The 13,716-nt window shown below is 35.3% G+C and overlaps 1 protein-coding gene across 3 annotated transcripts in view; it reads left to right on the top strand.

Moving 5' to 3' along the window:
• Positions 1-13,716, top strand: part of STRN3 (striatin 3) — a 103,633-nt gene that overhangs the window by 31,828 nt on the left and 58,089 nt on the right. For all 3 annotated transcript variants that reach the window (XM_059709984.1, XM_059709993.1, XM_059710003.1), the window contains exons 2-5: positions 4,268-4,371; positions 4,799-4,872; positions 8,637-8,718; positions 13,103-13,276. In XM_059709984.1, coding sequence (XP_059565967.1) covers positions 4,268-4,371; positions 4,799-4,872; positions 8,637-8,718; positions 13,103-13,276 — 434 coding nt within the window. The remainder of the gene's footprint in view (positions 1-4,267; positions 4,372-4,798; positions 4,873-8,636; positions 8,719-13,102; positions 13,277-13,716) is intronic.

The raw sequence follows: 13,716 nt of genomic DNA, 5'->3' as shown, positions 1-13,716 counted from the left end.
CATTTTAGGGAGCAGATAGGAATTATATGTGATGAGCCCATTCTCAGCTTATATGTTTTACAGATACCTTCTTTCATCTGGTTTGTCCTTTTTAAAAAAGACTATTTTTAAAATACTTTTAAAAGTTGTGCTAAAAAGCATTTGCCATCTAGCTAGTAGTCTTAAGTTTATTCACAGTATTGTGAAACAGATCTCCAGAACCTTTTTATCTGACAAATCTGAAACATTAAATCCATTAAACAACTATCCCTTGTCCCTTTTCCCCCTCCCCAGTAACTACCTGTCTACTCTTTGTTTATGTCAATTTGACTACTTTAGATACCTCAAAAGAGTGGAATCATACAGTACCGTATTTGTCTTTATGTGTACCTCATTTGATATAGCATAATGTCCTGAAGGTTTATGTCTGATCTCTCTATTCTGTTCTGTTGGTCTATATGTCTGTCTTCTTGCCAGTATCATACTGTTTTGATTACTGTTGCTTCATAGTGTGTTTTGAAATTAGAAAGCGTGAGGCCTCCAACTTTATTTTTCAAGATTGTTTTTGCTGTTAGGGGATCCCTTGATATTCCATGTAGATTTTAGGATGCATTTTTCTATTTCTATAAGAAATGTCATTGGGATTTTTTCCCACAAGTTTTTTTTATTTTATTTTATCTATACCTATCATCTATCTATCTATCTTTATTGTTGAGAGTATTACAGATGTCATGCTCTTTCTTTCCTCCCATTGCTCCCCTCCCCCTGATTTCCGCCCCACCCCAGGCCTTCGCCACCTTATTGTCTGTGTCCATAGGTAATGCATTTATGCATATAAGATTTTTGTTTAATCTCTTCCTGTCTCCCCCCCCTCTGAGAATTGTCAATTTGTTCCATTTCCATGCCTCTGATTCTCTTTTATTCACCAGTTTATTCTGTTCATTAGATTTCTTATTTATTTTGACTTTTAGATTCAATTGTTGATAGATATGTATTTATTGCCTCTTTATTGTTTATATATTTGGTTTTTTTCTTTTTCTCCTTTTTCCTCTTCAACATTTGATTTAATACTGGCTTGGTGATGATGAACTCCTTTAACTTTTTGTAGTCTGTGAAGCTCATTATCTGATCCTCAATTCTAAATGAGAGCTTCGGTGGGTAGAGTAATCTTGTTGTAGGTCCTTGCTATTTATCACTTTGAATATTTCTTGCCACTCCCTTCTGGCCTGCCTGCATAGTTTCTGTTGAGAAATCAGCTGACAGTCGTATGGGCGCTCCCTTGTAGGTAACTAACTGCTTTTTAGCATTAGGATTTTGATAGGGATTGCACTGAATGTATAGATCACTTTGGGCAGTAGTGATATTTTAATTCTTCCAATCCATGAATTTGAAATGTGTTTCAATTTATTGTCTTAATTTCTTTCAGCAGTATTTTATAGTTTTCATTGTACCAGTTTTTCACCTCCTTGGTGAATTCCTAAGTATTTTATTCTTTTTGATACCACTGTAAATGGAATTGCTTTCCTATTTTTTTTTAGCAATTATATATTGATAGTTTATAGAAATGCCATTGATTTTTGTGTTAACTGTAACTTGGTGTTACCTGAGGATTGAATTCCTTTGTCACTTTTTGGAGCGAGGTTAAGGTTCTTGGGGTACCCCTGAAATGAGAATTTTCAGGAACCCCCATGGAAGGATGAAATGTGATAAAGGCTTTATATGTATGAAGTTACATTTCTCAGGTTCCAAAGTCCTCTGGCACCTTAAGCCAGTCCTGAAAGAGGTGCAGGTGGGAGTTCAGTCTCCCCCCATTCCATGTTGCAGCTGGGTGGAGTTCAGCATCCAAGTTAATTAAACTCCATTGGTCTATGCATGGAGCCCTATATGGCTATAAGCCATGTGGGCACAGGGGAGCATGCTCCTGCAATAGGAGTCACAGGAGCCCAGCACCCTGGAGCCAAGAGAGTGCACTTTTTTGTCTAGAAGTTGATATATTCATTTTTCACTGCTTGCAGTGGCCATGCCCATCCTGGCCACTAATTTGTTCCCAGGTGTGATTGACAGACAGGCACCTGCCCACATCACTCAGACCTTTACTGGTCATATGTTTAAACTTCCTTTGTCCACTCCTTTCCCCCAGAGATCAGTGGGGAACAGATGTGGAGTGTTAAGTGCAGTTTTTTGGCAAATGGTGCCTCATGGCTCTGTCCATGATTTCTATTATTATGTTGAATAGAAGTGCTGAAGGTAGGCATCCTTGCCCTGTTCTGATTTCCGAGGGAAATCTTTCACTACTCAGTATGATGTTCATTATGGCTTTTTCATATATGGCTTTTATTATGTTAAGATAGCTTCCTTTTATTCCTAGTTTGTTGAGTATCATCATAAAAGGGTGCTTAATTTTGTCAAATTCTTTTTCTGCATCATTTTGAAATACGTTTTTTCCCCTCCTTTATTCTTTTAATGAAGTGTATTGCTTAGATCGATTATCTGACATTGAATCATCCTTGCATATCAGGAATAAATCTCACTTGGTCATGATGTGTAATTTTTGTAATATGCTGCTGACTTTTTTGTTGAGGATTTGGGGGTTTGTAGTTTTCTTGTGGTGTCTTAACTGGCTTTGGTGTTACTGACCTCATTGAATTAAGGAGTTTTCCCTCTACAGTTTTCGGAAATGTTTTAGAAGGATTGATGCTAGCACTTTATATCTCCTGTTTTTCTGTTCTCTATTTCATTTATATACTAGGGGCCCAGTGCACAAAATTCATGCATGGGGGGAGTGTCCCTCAGCCCGGCCTGCATCCTCTTGCAATCCGGGACCCCTTGGGGGATGTCCCTCTTGTAATCTGGGACTGTTGGCTCCTAACTGCTTGCCTGCCTGCCTGCCTCCCTCCCTCATCGCCCCTAACCACACTGCCTGCCTGCTTCATCGCCCCTAACCATTCTGCCTGCCTCATCGCCCTAACCATTTGCCTGCCTGCCTCATCGCCCCTAACCACCTCTGCCTTGGCCCCGCCATCATGGCTTCATCCGGAATGACATCTGGAAGGTGGTTCAGCTGTCCGGCCTAATTAGCATATTATGCTTTTGTTATTATAGATTATTGTAGATGCTTTAATCTGTAGTATTCCTTTTCTTCTGCTAAGTCCTTTTTCTAGTTTCTTTATTGATTTTTTACAGAGAGGAAGGGAGAGGGATAGAGAGCCAGAAACATCGATGAGAGAGAAATATCGATCAGCTGCCTCCTGCACACCCCCCACCAAGGGTGTGCCTGCAAACAAGGTACATGCCCTTGACCGGAATCGAACCAGGGACCCTTCAGTCCGCAGGCCAGGGCTCTATCCACTGAGCCAAACCAGTTAGGGCATAGTTTCTTAAGTTGTAAATGTAGGTTGTTTGCTTATGTATTTTTATTTTTAATGTAACCATTTATAGCTATAAATATTTTCCTTAGCACTGTTTTTCTGTGTCCCATAAGTTTTGGTATCTTGTGTTTGTTTTCATTCCTTTCTAATTTTCCTTGTGGTTTCTTCCATTAGTTGTTTAATAGTGTGTTGTTTAATTTCCACACATATGTGACTTTGAGTTTGTTTCTTTTACTGATTTTTAACTTCATGCATTTTTTCAGAGGAGATAATTTTTTATAATATATATCTTTTAAAATCTATTAAGACTTAATTTGTGGCCTTGTATACTTGAGAAGAATGTATATTCTGTTATTGGTGGGTAGAATGTTCTGATATGACTATTAGATCCAGGTGATTTGCTACATTGTTCAAGTTCTCTATATCCTTATCTTCTGTCTGTTTCCTCTATTCATTATTTTTTTTAAAAGAACTGTGAAGTTCATGGATTGGCCACTTTATTTTTTAAAAATATGTTTTTGATTTTAGAGAGAGAAGAAGGGAGAGGGAGAGAGAGATAGAAACATCATTGATCAGCTGCCTCCTGCACACCCCACACTGGGGATTGAGACCAGGAGAACTGTGACCTCCTAGTTCATAGGTCGATGCTCAACCACTGAGCCACACCGCTGGACCGCATAAAATTTTCTTTCAAGATCATGTAAAATTAGTAGTCATTAGGATTATAAGCAGATAGTTTGTAGTTATTATTTTTAAAGTGATTGTGTTATCTAACAAAGTTTGATTCACTGCTTCTATGAATTTTAAGTCTTGCTATCATAAATAAAATTGCAGAAATTTACTTTTTTTGTTTTCCTTTTTTCAGTTCCCTATGTATAGTTAAGAAAAAATGAAAATAAATGAACCATTTATATTTTTAGGCCCGAATAGCATTTTTGCAAGGAGAAAGAAAAGGTCAAGAGAACTTGAAGAAGGATTTAGTAAGAAGAATAAAGATGTTAGAGTATGCATTAAAACAAGAAAGGTATGTGTGTCTCATTTTATTATATGAATAAATTAAATTAGAACACTTATTCTCTTTTATATCATCGTACAAAGTATTTGAAAGCACTTTGAAAGATACAAAATACAAGATGATATTTTCATTTGATTGTTATATGGGGAAAGAAAAAAGGTTGAAATCTTTAAATTGAAATACCTTTTGTTTTAGAATCTAAGTCTTGGGATTTTCTTTTTACTTGGGTATATATGTTAGCTGGGTAATTTACCTCTCTTTTCTATTAACTTAAAGTGGTAATTTTTTCCTCCAACTTCCTTTGCAAGTAAAGTTGAAATAAATACATTCATGCCGTTTTTTATTTGGTTTTGGAGAAATCTACCAGTAGTTTCTTAACTGTGTAGAAAAGGGAAAAAAATTTTTTCTTTCAACAATTTATTATTAAATTTTTCAGGGCAAAATATCACAAATTAAAATATGGCACAGAACTGAACCAAGGTGATTTGAAAATGCCAACCTTTGAATCAGGTAAACTCTATTCTTCTGTCGCCCCTCACCCCTTCCCAAAGAATAGTTTGATAAGCATATTTTTATTTAATAGACATGTTCTCTTTTCCATTGAAAGAATTGGTTGGTCAAATGGTTGACTATTATACTACTACTGTGTAGAATTTGGGGAAAATAATAAATGAATAAAAGTAAGTAGTTTCATCTACTTCTCAATCCTAAGGTTATTTGTCCTGTTTTTGTTGTGTTGAAATCTGTGTAAAAATGTTTTTATAGTAATTAGAGGTGAAAGGTAATGAAGTAATAATAACTCTTTCTCCACCTGTAGGCAATTATTGTTTCATTCTATGTAAGCTTAATTTTTTATTGAAAACTCTTTGCTTGGAGAAGCTGTGATTAACTCAGTTTAGTTCTAAAACATTTGGAAATTTAATTGAATTTGGAAATTGTAGAGGCAGACAAGTAAGGATAAGAGAATGAGAAATGTATCTCCAGTTGGCCTAGCTCTTTCTAAACTGATAGTGAATAGTGAGTCTAAGAGTACTATCTGACGAATAGTTGTGCAGAAAGTGGGGGCTGTATATAGAAAAGAGCTAATTTTAGGGTTCCATATGATTACAATTTGAGTATCCTAAAAGTCTAATAAGGTATATTTTTATTCACATGATACAATATTTGGAAATAATACTAGTAATTTCTCAGGTATATTTAGAACCCATTTATATATATATATATATTTATATATATATATTGATGGTACAAATTGCATTCTATGCTGTTGGAGGTTGGGTACTAAGTCAAAAAGATGTCTTTTAGATATAAAATTTTTCTTCTCCTATGATTGTTTCCATATCTAAAAAGTCAAATATGTATATGTATGGTAAGGACAGTAAAGCTTACATATGGGTTTGTTGTTGTTTATTAGTTAGGTATTATAGTACATTTTATAAATGTAGTTAATTGGTTTTTGGTTTGATATTAAGTACTTAGAACTAGGCAGAACACTTCATATATATATAACCTGCAGCTGACTTATTTTTAGATCGTCTCCACTTTCTAATATGGCTAGAATATTCAGAAAATAAGCAATCACTTTCTAGAACTCAAGAACTGTCCATACTGGGGGTGCATAACTGTGAGGAAGGAGGCTAGTTGTAGCCATATTTTCCTAGAACTAGAGTCAGAATTGGCTAGCTGGTCTCAGGGCAACAGTTTGTATAAAGCAAAATCATTTAGCAAATAAATCTTTCCTGCCCACACTGAAAGACTTCTTTTTAAACTTAACTATTGAAATTTCTTGAAATTGAGGAATAAAATAACATCCAAGTATTTTATTTATGGGAGACACACTAATAACAAAGTAGATTGTTTTTACAGAGGTAGAAAAACTATTCAGGATATTTAGTGGGAAAACAAGCAAAGGAATGGTCAGAAACACACCATGCAAACAAAGTGGGATAAAATCATTTACATCAAAGTTTAGATAAACATTAAGTGAATCACTATTGCCTTTTATATGCTCAAAATAAAGCAAAATATAAAAAAGAAAATGTGCAAAATATTGATTTGGCAAAAGTACAAGATATGCATGTTTTTATACCCCTGTCTCAATAATACCTATATATATAAAAACTAACCCTATAAAAGGGGTTGTACCCAAATATCTAAAGAGCTCCTTTTTCCTTGCATTTAGATTTTAAAAAACTTGTAACAGTAGAAAAACAGGCAAAAGACCTGAAAAAGGCACTTGATAAAGTAGAATTTACAAATGGCCACGAAGCATATGAAATGATGCCCAATTTTATCAATAATTGAGGAAATACAACTTAAAAACACAGTGCAATACATTTAGACACCTCCCAGAATGGCTAAAATGAAAAAGAAAAAATCAAGTGTTGATGAGGATGTGGAATAATGAGAACTTGTAGACCTACTGATGTTGGGATTGTAAGTCGATTTGTCAGTGGTATTCCTAAAGGGAACATAGCATGCCCTGGGACCCAGTAATTCCATTCCTAGGTGTTCCACTCCCTAAAATGCATATGTATGTTCATTGTAAGACTTGTATAAGAATGTTCATAGTATCATTTTTAATAGCAAAAAATGGTACTAGAAACAACTGGAATGCTCTTCATTATTAGAATTCACAAATATATTGTGATATTTTAGCATAGCAGAATGCTATTGAGCAACAAGCTAACAAACTATAAATAAACCTGACAACATGGATGAGTCACATAAAATTGATATAATTGATTTATTGTTATTAAATTAAAAATCTAGTTTTAGGAATTTAGGATAGTGTTGATGCTCTTCTGGGACTATCTAGTGACTGGAAAAGGGCACAAGGAAAGCTTTTGGGATGCTGATAATGTTTTGTTTCTTCATTTAGGTACTGGTTACATGGGTGTGTTCAAAAATTCATTGAGCTGTACGCTTACGATGTACTTCAAGAATATCCTTAGCAGCATTATTTATAATAGTGAATAATGGAAACTAATTTCAACATTAGGGGACTGGTTAAATTAAATAGGTATATACTTTCTATGGAATATTATGTAATCATTTTATATGCTGTTAATTCTATATCGCCATAGAGAGAATGTTCAAGAGACATTGTCAGAAGCAGCTTATAATGCAGTACACATATTGTCTTTTTTTTTTTTTTTTTTTTAAGGAGGGAGAAGCTTAAGTGTGTATTTTCAGATGAAAAATATGAAATGATAAAGTCTTAAATACTAACTTTTGGTGATGGGATTTGGGGCAATTGTATTCTTTTTTAATTTTTTTTCTGTTATGAATTGTATTTTATGTGATTTAAAAATAACAAAATGGTATAAGTAAAAAATTATAACTATAAAAATAAGGTGACTATTAGAATGAAAGAATCATTTCTAGAAATTGTAGCAATTCCTTTGTTCAGGGGAAGAATGAGAAAATAATAATGGATTAGGGTTAGAGAAGTAATATATCTGTAGAGAATATTTGTATTACTACCAATAAGTACTTGTTCATGTGACTAAGGAGTCTAGGAGCCTAACAACTGTGATCCATTCTAAGTTCTCGACGTTCATTGAGGGTTGATCTTTAATGGCCCGCTCTCCTTTATCTTTATTTTTATAATAGAAATTTATGGGAAAATAGTGCCCATAAGTAGTTTTGAACTTCAGTCTAAGGATACTTACTCAGAGCTTAACTGACCTGAAATTATACTATTTATTAAACTTTTAAAATCTATATACTTTGTTACCTGAGAATAAACATGACTTTTTACCTGTAGTAAAACTTTAACTTTTAGTTCTAAAAATAAAATTAACTACATACAGTCTACTGATACCAGTTCAGGATTGTTATTATATATACCTAATTTCTTACCTGTGTTGCTTTTGAATAGCTACTGTAAATATTAAGTATAGCTTTTTAATTTCAAAAGTATTCAACTCAGCAGAATTCTAGTAGTTAGAAAAGTAATAATAATATTGTATTTCAAAGCCTGGGCTTTTGATTTTTGAATCCTTGGTAGTTAAAGTTAATGTACACGTGGCTTTTCCTAATTTTAAAACGGGAGGGTAGTACCTAAGTGTTTGGATTATTGGGATAAACACATTTGAAATGAGTGTGATCCACAGTAAATACTCAGTAAAAGTTAATTTTTTTTCTGTTCTTTATAAAAAATATTTAGGTGTATTTTTGTGAGAATTTTCCCCTTAGACAACTTTGGCAGTTATTTTCAATAGTTGTGAAATAATGTGTATGAAACTTGTCTTTTTGTTGTTAATTTTTAGAAGAAACCAAAGACACAGAAGTTCCCACAGCGCCTCAGAATAGCCAGTTAACGTGGAAGCAAGGCAGACAGCTGTTAAGACAGTGAGTAATGGCTCATTTTCAGTTTTAAGGATCTAGGTAGGAAGTGCCTATACTCAGTCACTTTTCAAGTGAAAAATTATTTAATGATACTGGTACAATGCATATAGTTTTTATATTGTTTTTTAAATGCTTGGATCTTTTTAAAGTTTGTTTCCTCTGAAAGTTCCCCAGGATGATGCTGTTTTTTGATTTACCAGGTAGTATGTTGTAAAGACCTTGAAGGCCAGAACAAAAACAATATAGAGCTCAAACTTGTAGACACTCCATTTCATCACTGCAAAATTCACATATTTGGTTTTAAGTGAGACTGGTTTAGAGAAAGAATTTAACTGGTTATCTGAAACTTTAGGAGTGGCTTGCCAAGTTCCTACCCTTTACTTGAATTTTTGAGGAACCTCTTTTTGACATTTGAATTCTTTGTTGTATTAGAAGTACTTCTGTGGCAAATCTTACTGTCTTTGATCTATTTCTTCTTCTCTCTTACGTTTTGCAACTTTGATACTGGTGTATTCTCAGTATCTTGGGTTACTTACAAGCATTCAACCTTCTCAACTCTAGACATCTTTACCTGTACTTAAGTAACCCAGTGACGTGTAGTCAGACCCTTGACTTTGTTATATTACCTAGAACTACCTCTGTGGTAGTCCATGATCCAACAGTTATCTTAAATTCCACTTCCTACTCCAAGTTCCATGTTTTCACCCTCTGACTTGACCTTGCTCTTTAGACCCTGACTACTTTATTTTTTTCATTAGCTCCTCTCGACTTATGTTTGGTTTCTATTTTATTTTTGTTTGCTTGTTTTTTGCTTTCATTTCCCTAGCTCCGGCTTATACCCCATTATCCATCACCCTTTTGCTAGAACCCTTTGCTTTTTTGCTGCCCACTGCTTACTGTCTCCCAGCAGTCATTTTACTATACTTACTTGCAACATCCCCAGCCCTCATTCAGATTATTGTGCTTCTACTTCTAAATAACTCTTGGAGAGCCCTGGCCGGGTCCAGGTGCTTCAGTTAAATGATACATCTTCTCATACACCAAAAGATTGCGGGTTTGATTCCAGTCAGGGCATGTACCTAAGTTTCTGGTTTGATCCTAGTCAGAGCATGGATGGGAGGCAACCAATTGATGCTTCTCTCTCACATCAGTGTTCCTCCCTTCCTCTCTCTCAATCCAAACATATCCTTGGGTGATGATTAAAATAAAAAATAATAATTCTTGGAGAAAAATTATAGAATCTTATAAATGCCCTTGGACAAGGGCATATATTCATAGTTTCTTGTCCAAACATTGCAAAGAGCCTTTCTCCATAATCCTAGTCACCTCCTCCCATTGCCTTCAGTGGATATTGTAAATTTTTGCCACATCTCAACCCATTCTCTCTTGCTGTCATTAGAGCACCTCAAGTTCTACTTCACTGAAAATAGGAAGGCTGTCAGGTGCGAACTCCTTAACTTTTTGCTTTTCTTTCTATAAATGTATTTAAACCTCACATTCATCACCTCAGTTACTAATGTTTCATTCAAAGAAGCATTTATCAATTTGAACTCTCAGTGACAAAACTCAAACTAGTTTTAGTAAGAACATTGTTTGGAAGGATGATGGGGTAGCTAGCAGAATTGAGAGAAGTGCTGAATAACTGAGTGTCAGGAAGATGAGCGGGGAGTAGCACTGAGAACTTTCCAGGGACTGGAAAACCCAGGATTTTTTCTTATTTTCTGTTTTTCTACTCCTCTATGTGTATCAGTTTTATTCTTTTTCTATTGAAAATCACTTTTCTCCAGATGGCAGGAGATTCCCGATTATAGAGTAATTTCTATGGAGTAGAATTGGCTTGACTTGGTCAAATAACTGTGTCGGTTATTTTTTACCTGGATTGTGTAATATCTTGGCTGCTCACTCAGACTACATGGTTGCAGTGTGGTGGAAGTTATTTTCCCCAAAAGAGGATTGCATTTTTTAGAAGACTGCTATAGCTGTAGACAAATCAGTTGTATAGTATTTCTCTCATGAATGCCTAATCCCATTGCCTGGATTTAGATTCTGTCTCTTCTGACCTTTCTGTAAGAGTAGTTTATTTCCAGTCTTCCTTGTTCATTTCTCAACTGTGACTGGAACATTTTCATGTTCCAGTGACGCTTCTATCACAGACATATTTAAATGACCTTTTCTGTTCATATTTGATCTCTTGGAAACATTCTATATTAACTTCATTCCATCTGGAACTTTTTTTCTTACTTTCATGGTACTACTCTCTGCTATCATTTTTATCCTTAATTTCTCAAGTTCTTAATTTTTCTCAGTTTCTCTTATTCTTTTGCCCATTAGATATTTGTGTACCCATGCCTTCTGTTCCTACTTATGATTTGTCTCTGTATAATTTAATTTAAATTTATGACTTTAAATTACCACCGAATACCGATGACCAAATATACATACCCAGTCATTCTCTTTTGAGCTTTTGACCTTTATCATTGTGCCTAATAAACAGTGTCACTTTTATAGACACTACATAATTATGTGATAAGTATCTTGTAAGCCAGATTTTGACCCATTCTTCATTTCATTGAATAGAGCCACCATCCAACTATACAAGCTAGAAACCTGAAAAATTTCCAAAATTCTTATCTTTTTAAAATATATTTTTATTATTTTTGTTAATCCTCTCACCCAAGGATATTTTTCTCTTTCTTTCTTTCTTTCTTTCTTTCTTTCTTTCTTTCTTTCTTTCTTTCTTTCTTTCTTTCTTTCTTTCTTTCTTTCTTTCTTTTTTTAAGGGAAGAGTGGAAGGGAGGGGAGGAGACAGAGAGAGAAACATTGATGTGAGAGAGATACATCAATTGGTTGCCTCCTGCACTGGCCCTAACCAGGGCCAGGGTGGAACCTGCAACTGAGGTATATGCCCTTGACTATAATCAAATCCAGGACCCTTCAGTTGAAGGCTGACACTCTCTCCACTGAGCCAAACCAGCTAGGGCTCTTAGATCTTCTTTTATTCTACTAACATACGTATTATTGCACCAAATCACAGATTATAGTTTGCTTACTTTTCTCACATCTATTTTTCTCTTAAGTTTTACTTCTTATTGCATTAGTGTCCTAACCAAACTAGTCTCCCTATCTTTACCTTTCACCTAAAAATCTTTTGTTCTTCTCTAAGCAGTATAAGACTCCTTTTTAGCATAAGAAATGCTAAGATACTTTAGATCGAAATTTTAAAATGTGTCACACAAAGACACTCATGACCCATCATCTATATTTATGTCATAATCCAGTCCCTTTCTTCTTTTTCATTTTCATCCTGGATTCTGGATTAAGTACTCTGGTTTAGATATACAGAAAATTTGAAGACCACAGGATGATAGAAATGCAATGAGATAGATAATTGATCCCAGAAGGAGAAGTGACCTGTCTATCTAAACCTAGCATGTAACTATTCTGAGGTTTAGTTCTGCTCATTTCTTACCACTTTCCAGACTTAAAATATTTATCATCAACTCAAAATGCCTTCTTAAGGCTCGCAGCGGTTCTCAACCTGTGGGTCATGACCATCGGAAAACACATATAGCATATCAGATATTTACATTACGATTCATAACAGTAGCAAAATTGCAGTTATGAAGTAGCAACGAAAATAATTTTATGGTTGGGGGTCACCACAACATGAGGAACTGTATTAAAGGGTCGCGGCATTAGGAAGGTTGAGAACCACTGCCTAGGCTTTTTAGGATTTAATAATTGACCTTTGATTAATGTTGGCTATACTATTCACTTTCTTAATTAAATTTTGGTTTGTAATTGGCCTTTTTCTCTTAAAACTGGAACTAGTCTATAGAGAAGACAGTTATTGAGGCAAAGGAAGAATATATTTTACTAGAGGTCTGGTGCATGAGATTCATGCACTTGGTGGTGGTGGCGGGGAGGTGGAGGGGTGGAGCGGGGTTGGCACCTCAGCCTGGCCTATGCCCTCTCACAGTCCAGGAGCCCTCAGGGGATGTCTGACTGTTAGCTTAGGCCCACTCCCCACAGAGATCGGGCCTCAGCTGGCAGTTGGACATCCTTAGCACTGTTGCAGAGGCGGGAGGGGCTCCTGCCACCACCGCTGTGCTCACCAGCAGTGAGCCTGGCTTCTGGCTGAGCAGTGCTCCCCCTTTGGGAGCGCACTGACCACCAGGGGGCAGCTCCTGCATTGAGCATCTGCCCCCTGGTGGTCAGTGGACGTTATAGCGACCGGTTGTTTTGCCGTTTGGTCGATTTGCATATTAGCCTTTTATTATATAGGATAGGATTATGGGTTTTTCTAAAATCCTTTAATGTAATTTTTAGTTAACTTTGCTGGTGTTAACAATATGTGGGTTTTTATATTTTTAATTTTCTCTTATAGATATCTTCAGGAAGTAGGTTACACAGATACAATATTAGATGTACGGTCTCAGCGGGTAAGGTCATTACTTGGACTGTCCAATTCAGAACCAAATGGATCAGTAGAAACAAAGAATTTAGAACAGATCCTGAATGGAGGTGAATCTCCTAAGCAAAAAGGACAAGAAATCAAAAGGTATGATATATATTTGTAGGTTAATATTGTTTATATATGGGTATTATGAATCTTTTTACTAATGTTAACAATTTTTAAAACGGGTAGAGTTCAAATTTAAAGACTCTTCTCTCCCTAAATGGAACCACGGGCAAATAAATTTTCCATTTAGGTGCTTTTAAAATGGCAACAATTCTGAAATAGGTGCAAAATTAAAATTTAAGGATGATGTCATGTAGTTCAGAGTTATTTTAACATCCTGATTTTTACATTTTTCTGAGTATTTTCAATTAAGTATTATGCTACTCTGTAATCAGAATAGCAGTGGTTCGACCAGCCACGGGCAAACTACGGCCCGTGGGCCGATCCGGCCCGTTTGAAATGAATAAAACTAAAAAAAAAAAAAAAAAAAAAGACCGTACCCTTTTATGTAATGATGTTTACTTTGAATTTATATTAGT

The sequence above is a fragment of the Myotis daubentonii genome, chromosome 1, assembly GCF_963259705.1.
Source record: "Myotis daubentonii chromosome 1, mMyoDau2.1, whole genome shotgun sequence".
Classification (NCBI taxonomy): Eukaryota; Metazoa; Chordata; class Mammalia; order Chiroptera; family Vespertilionidae; genus Myotis; species Myotis daubentonii.
Note: the sequence above shows the minus strand (reverse complement) of the source record. Positions and strands in the feature narration are given on the sequence as shown.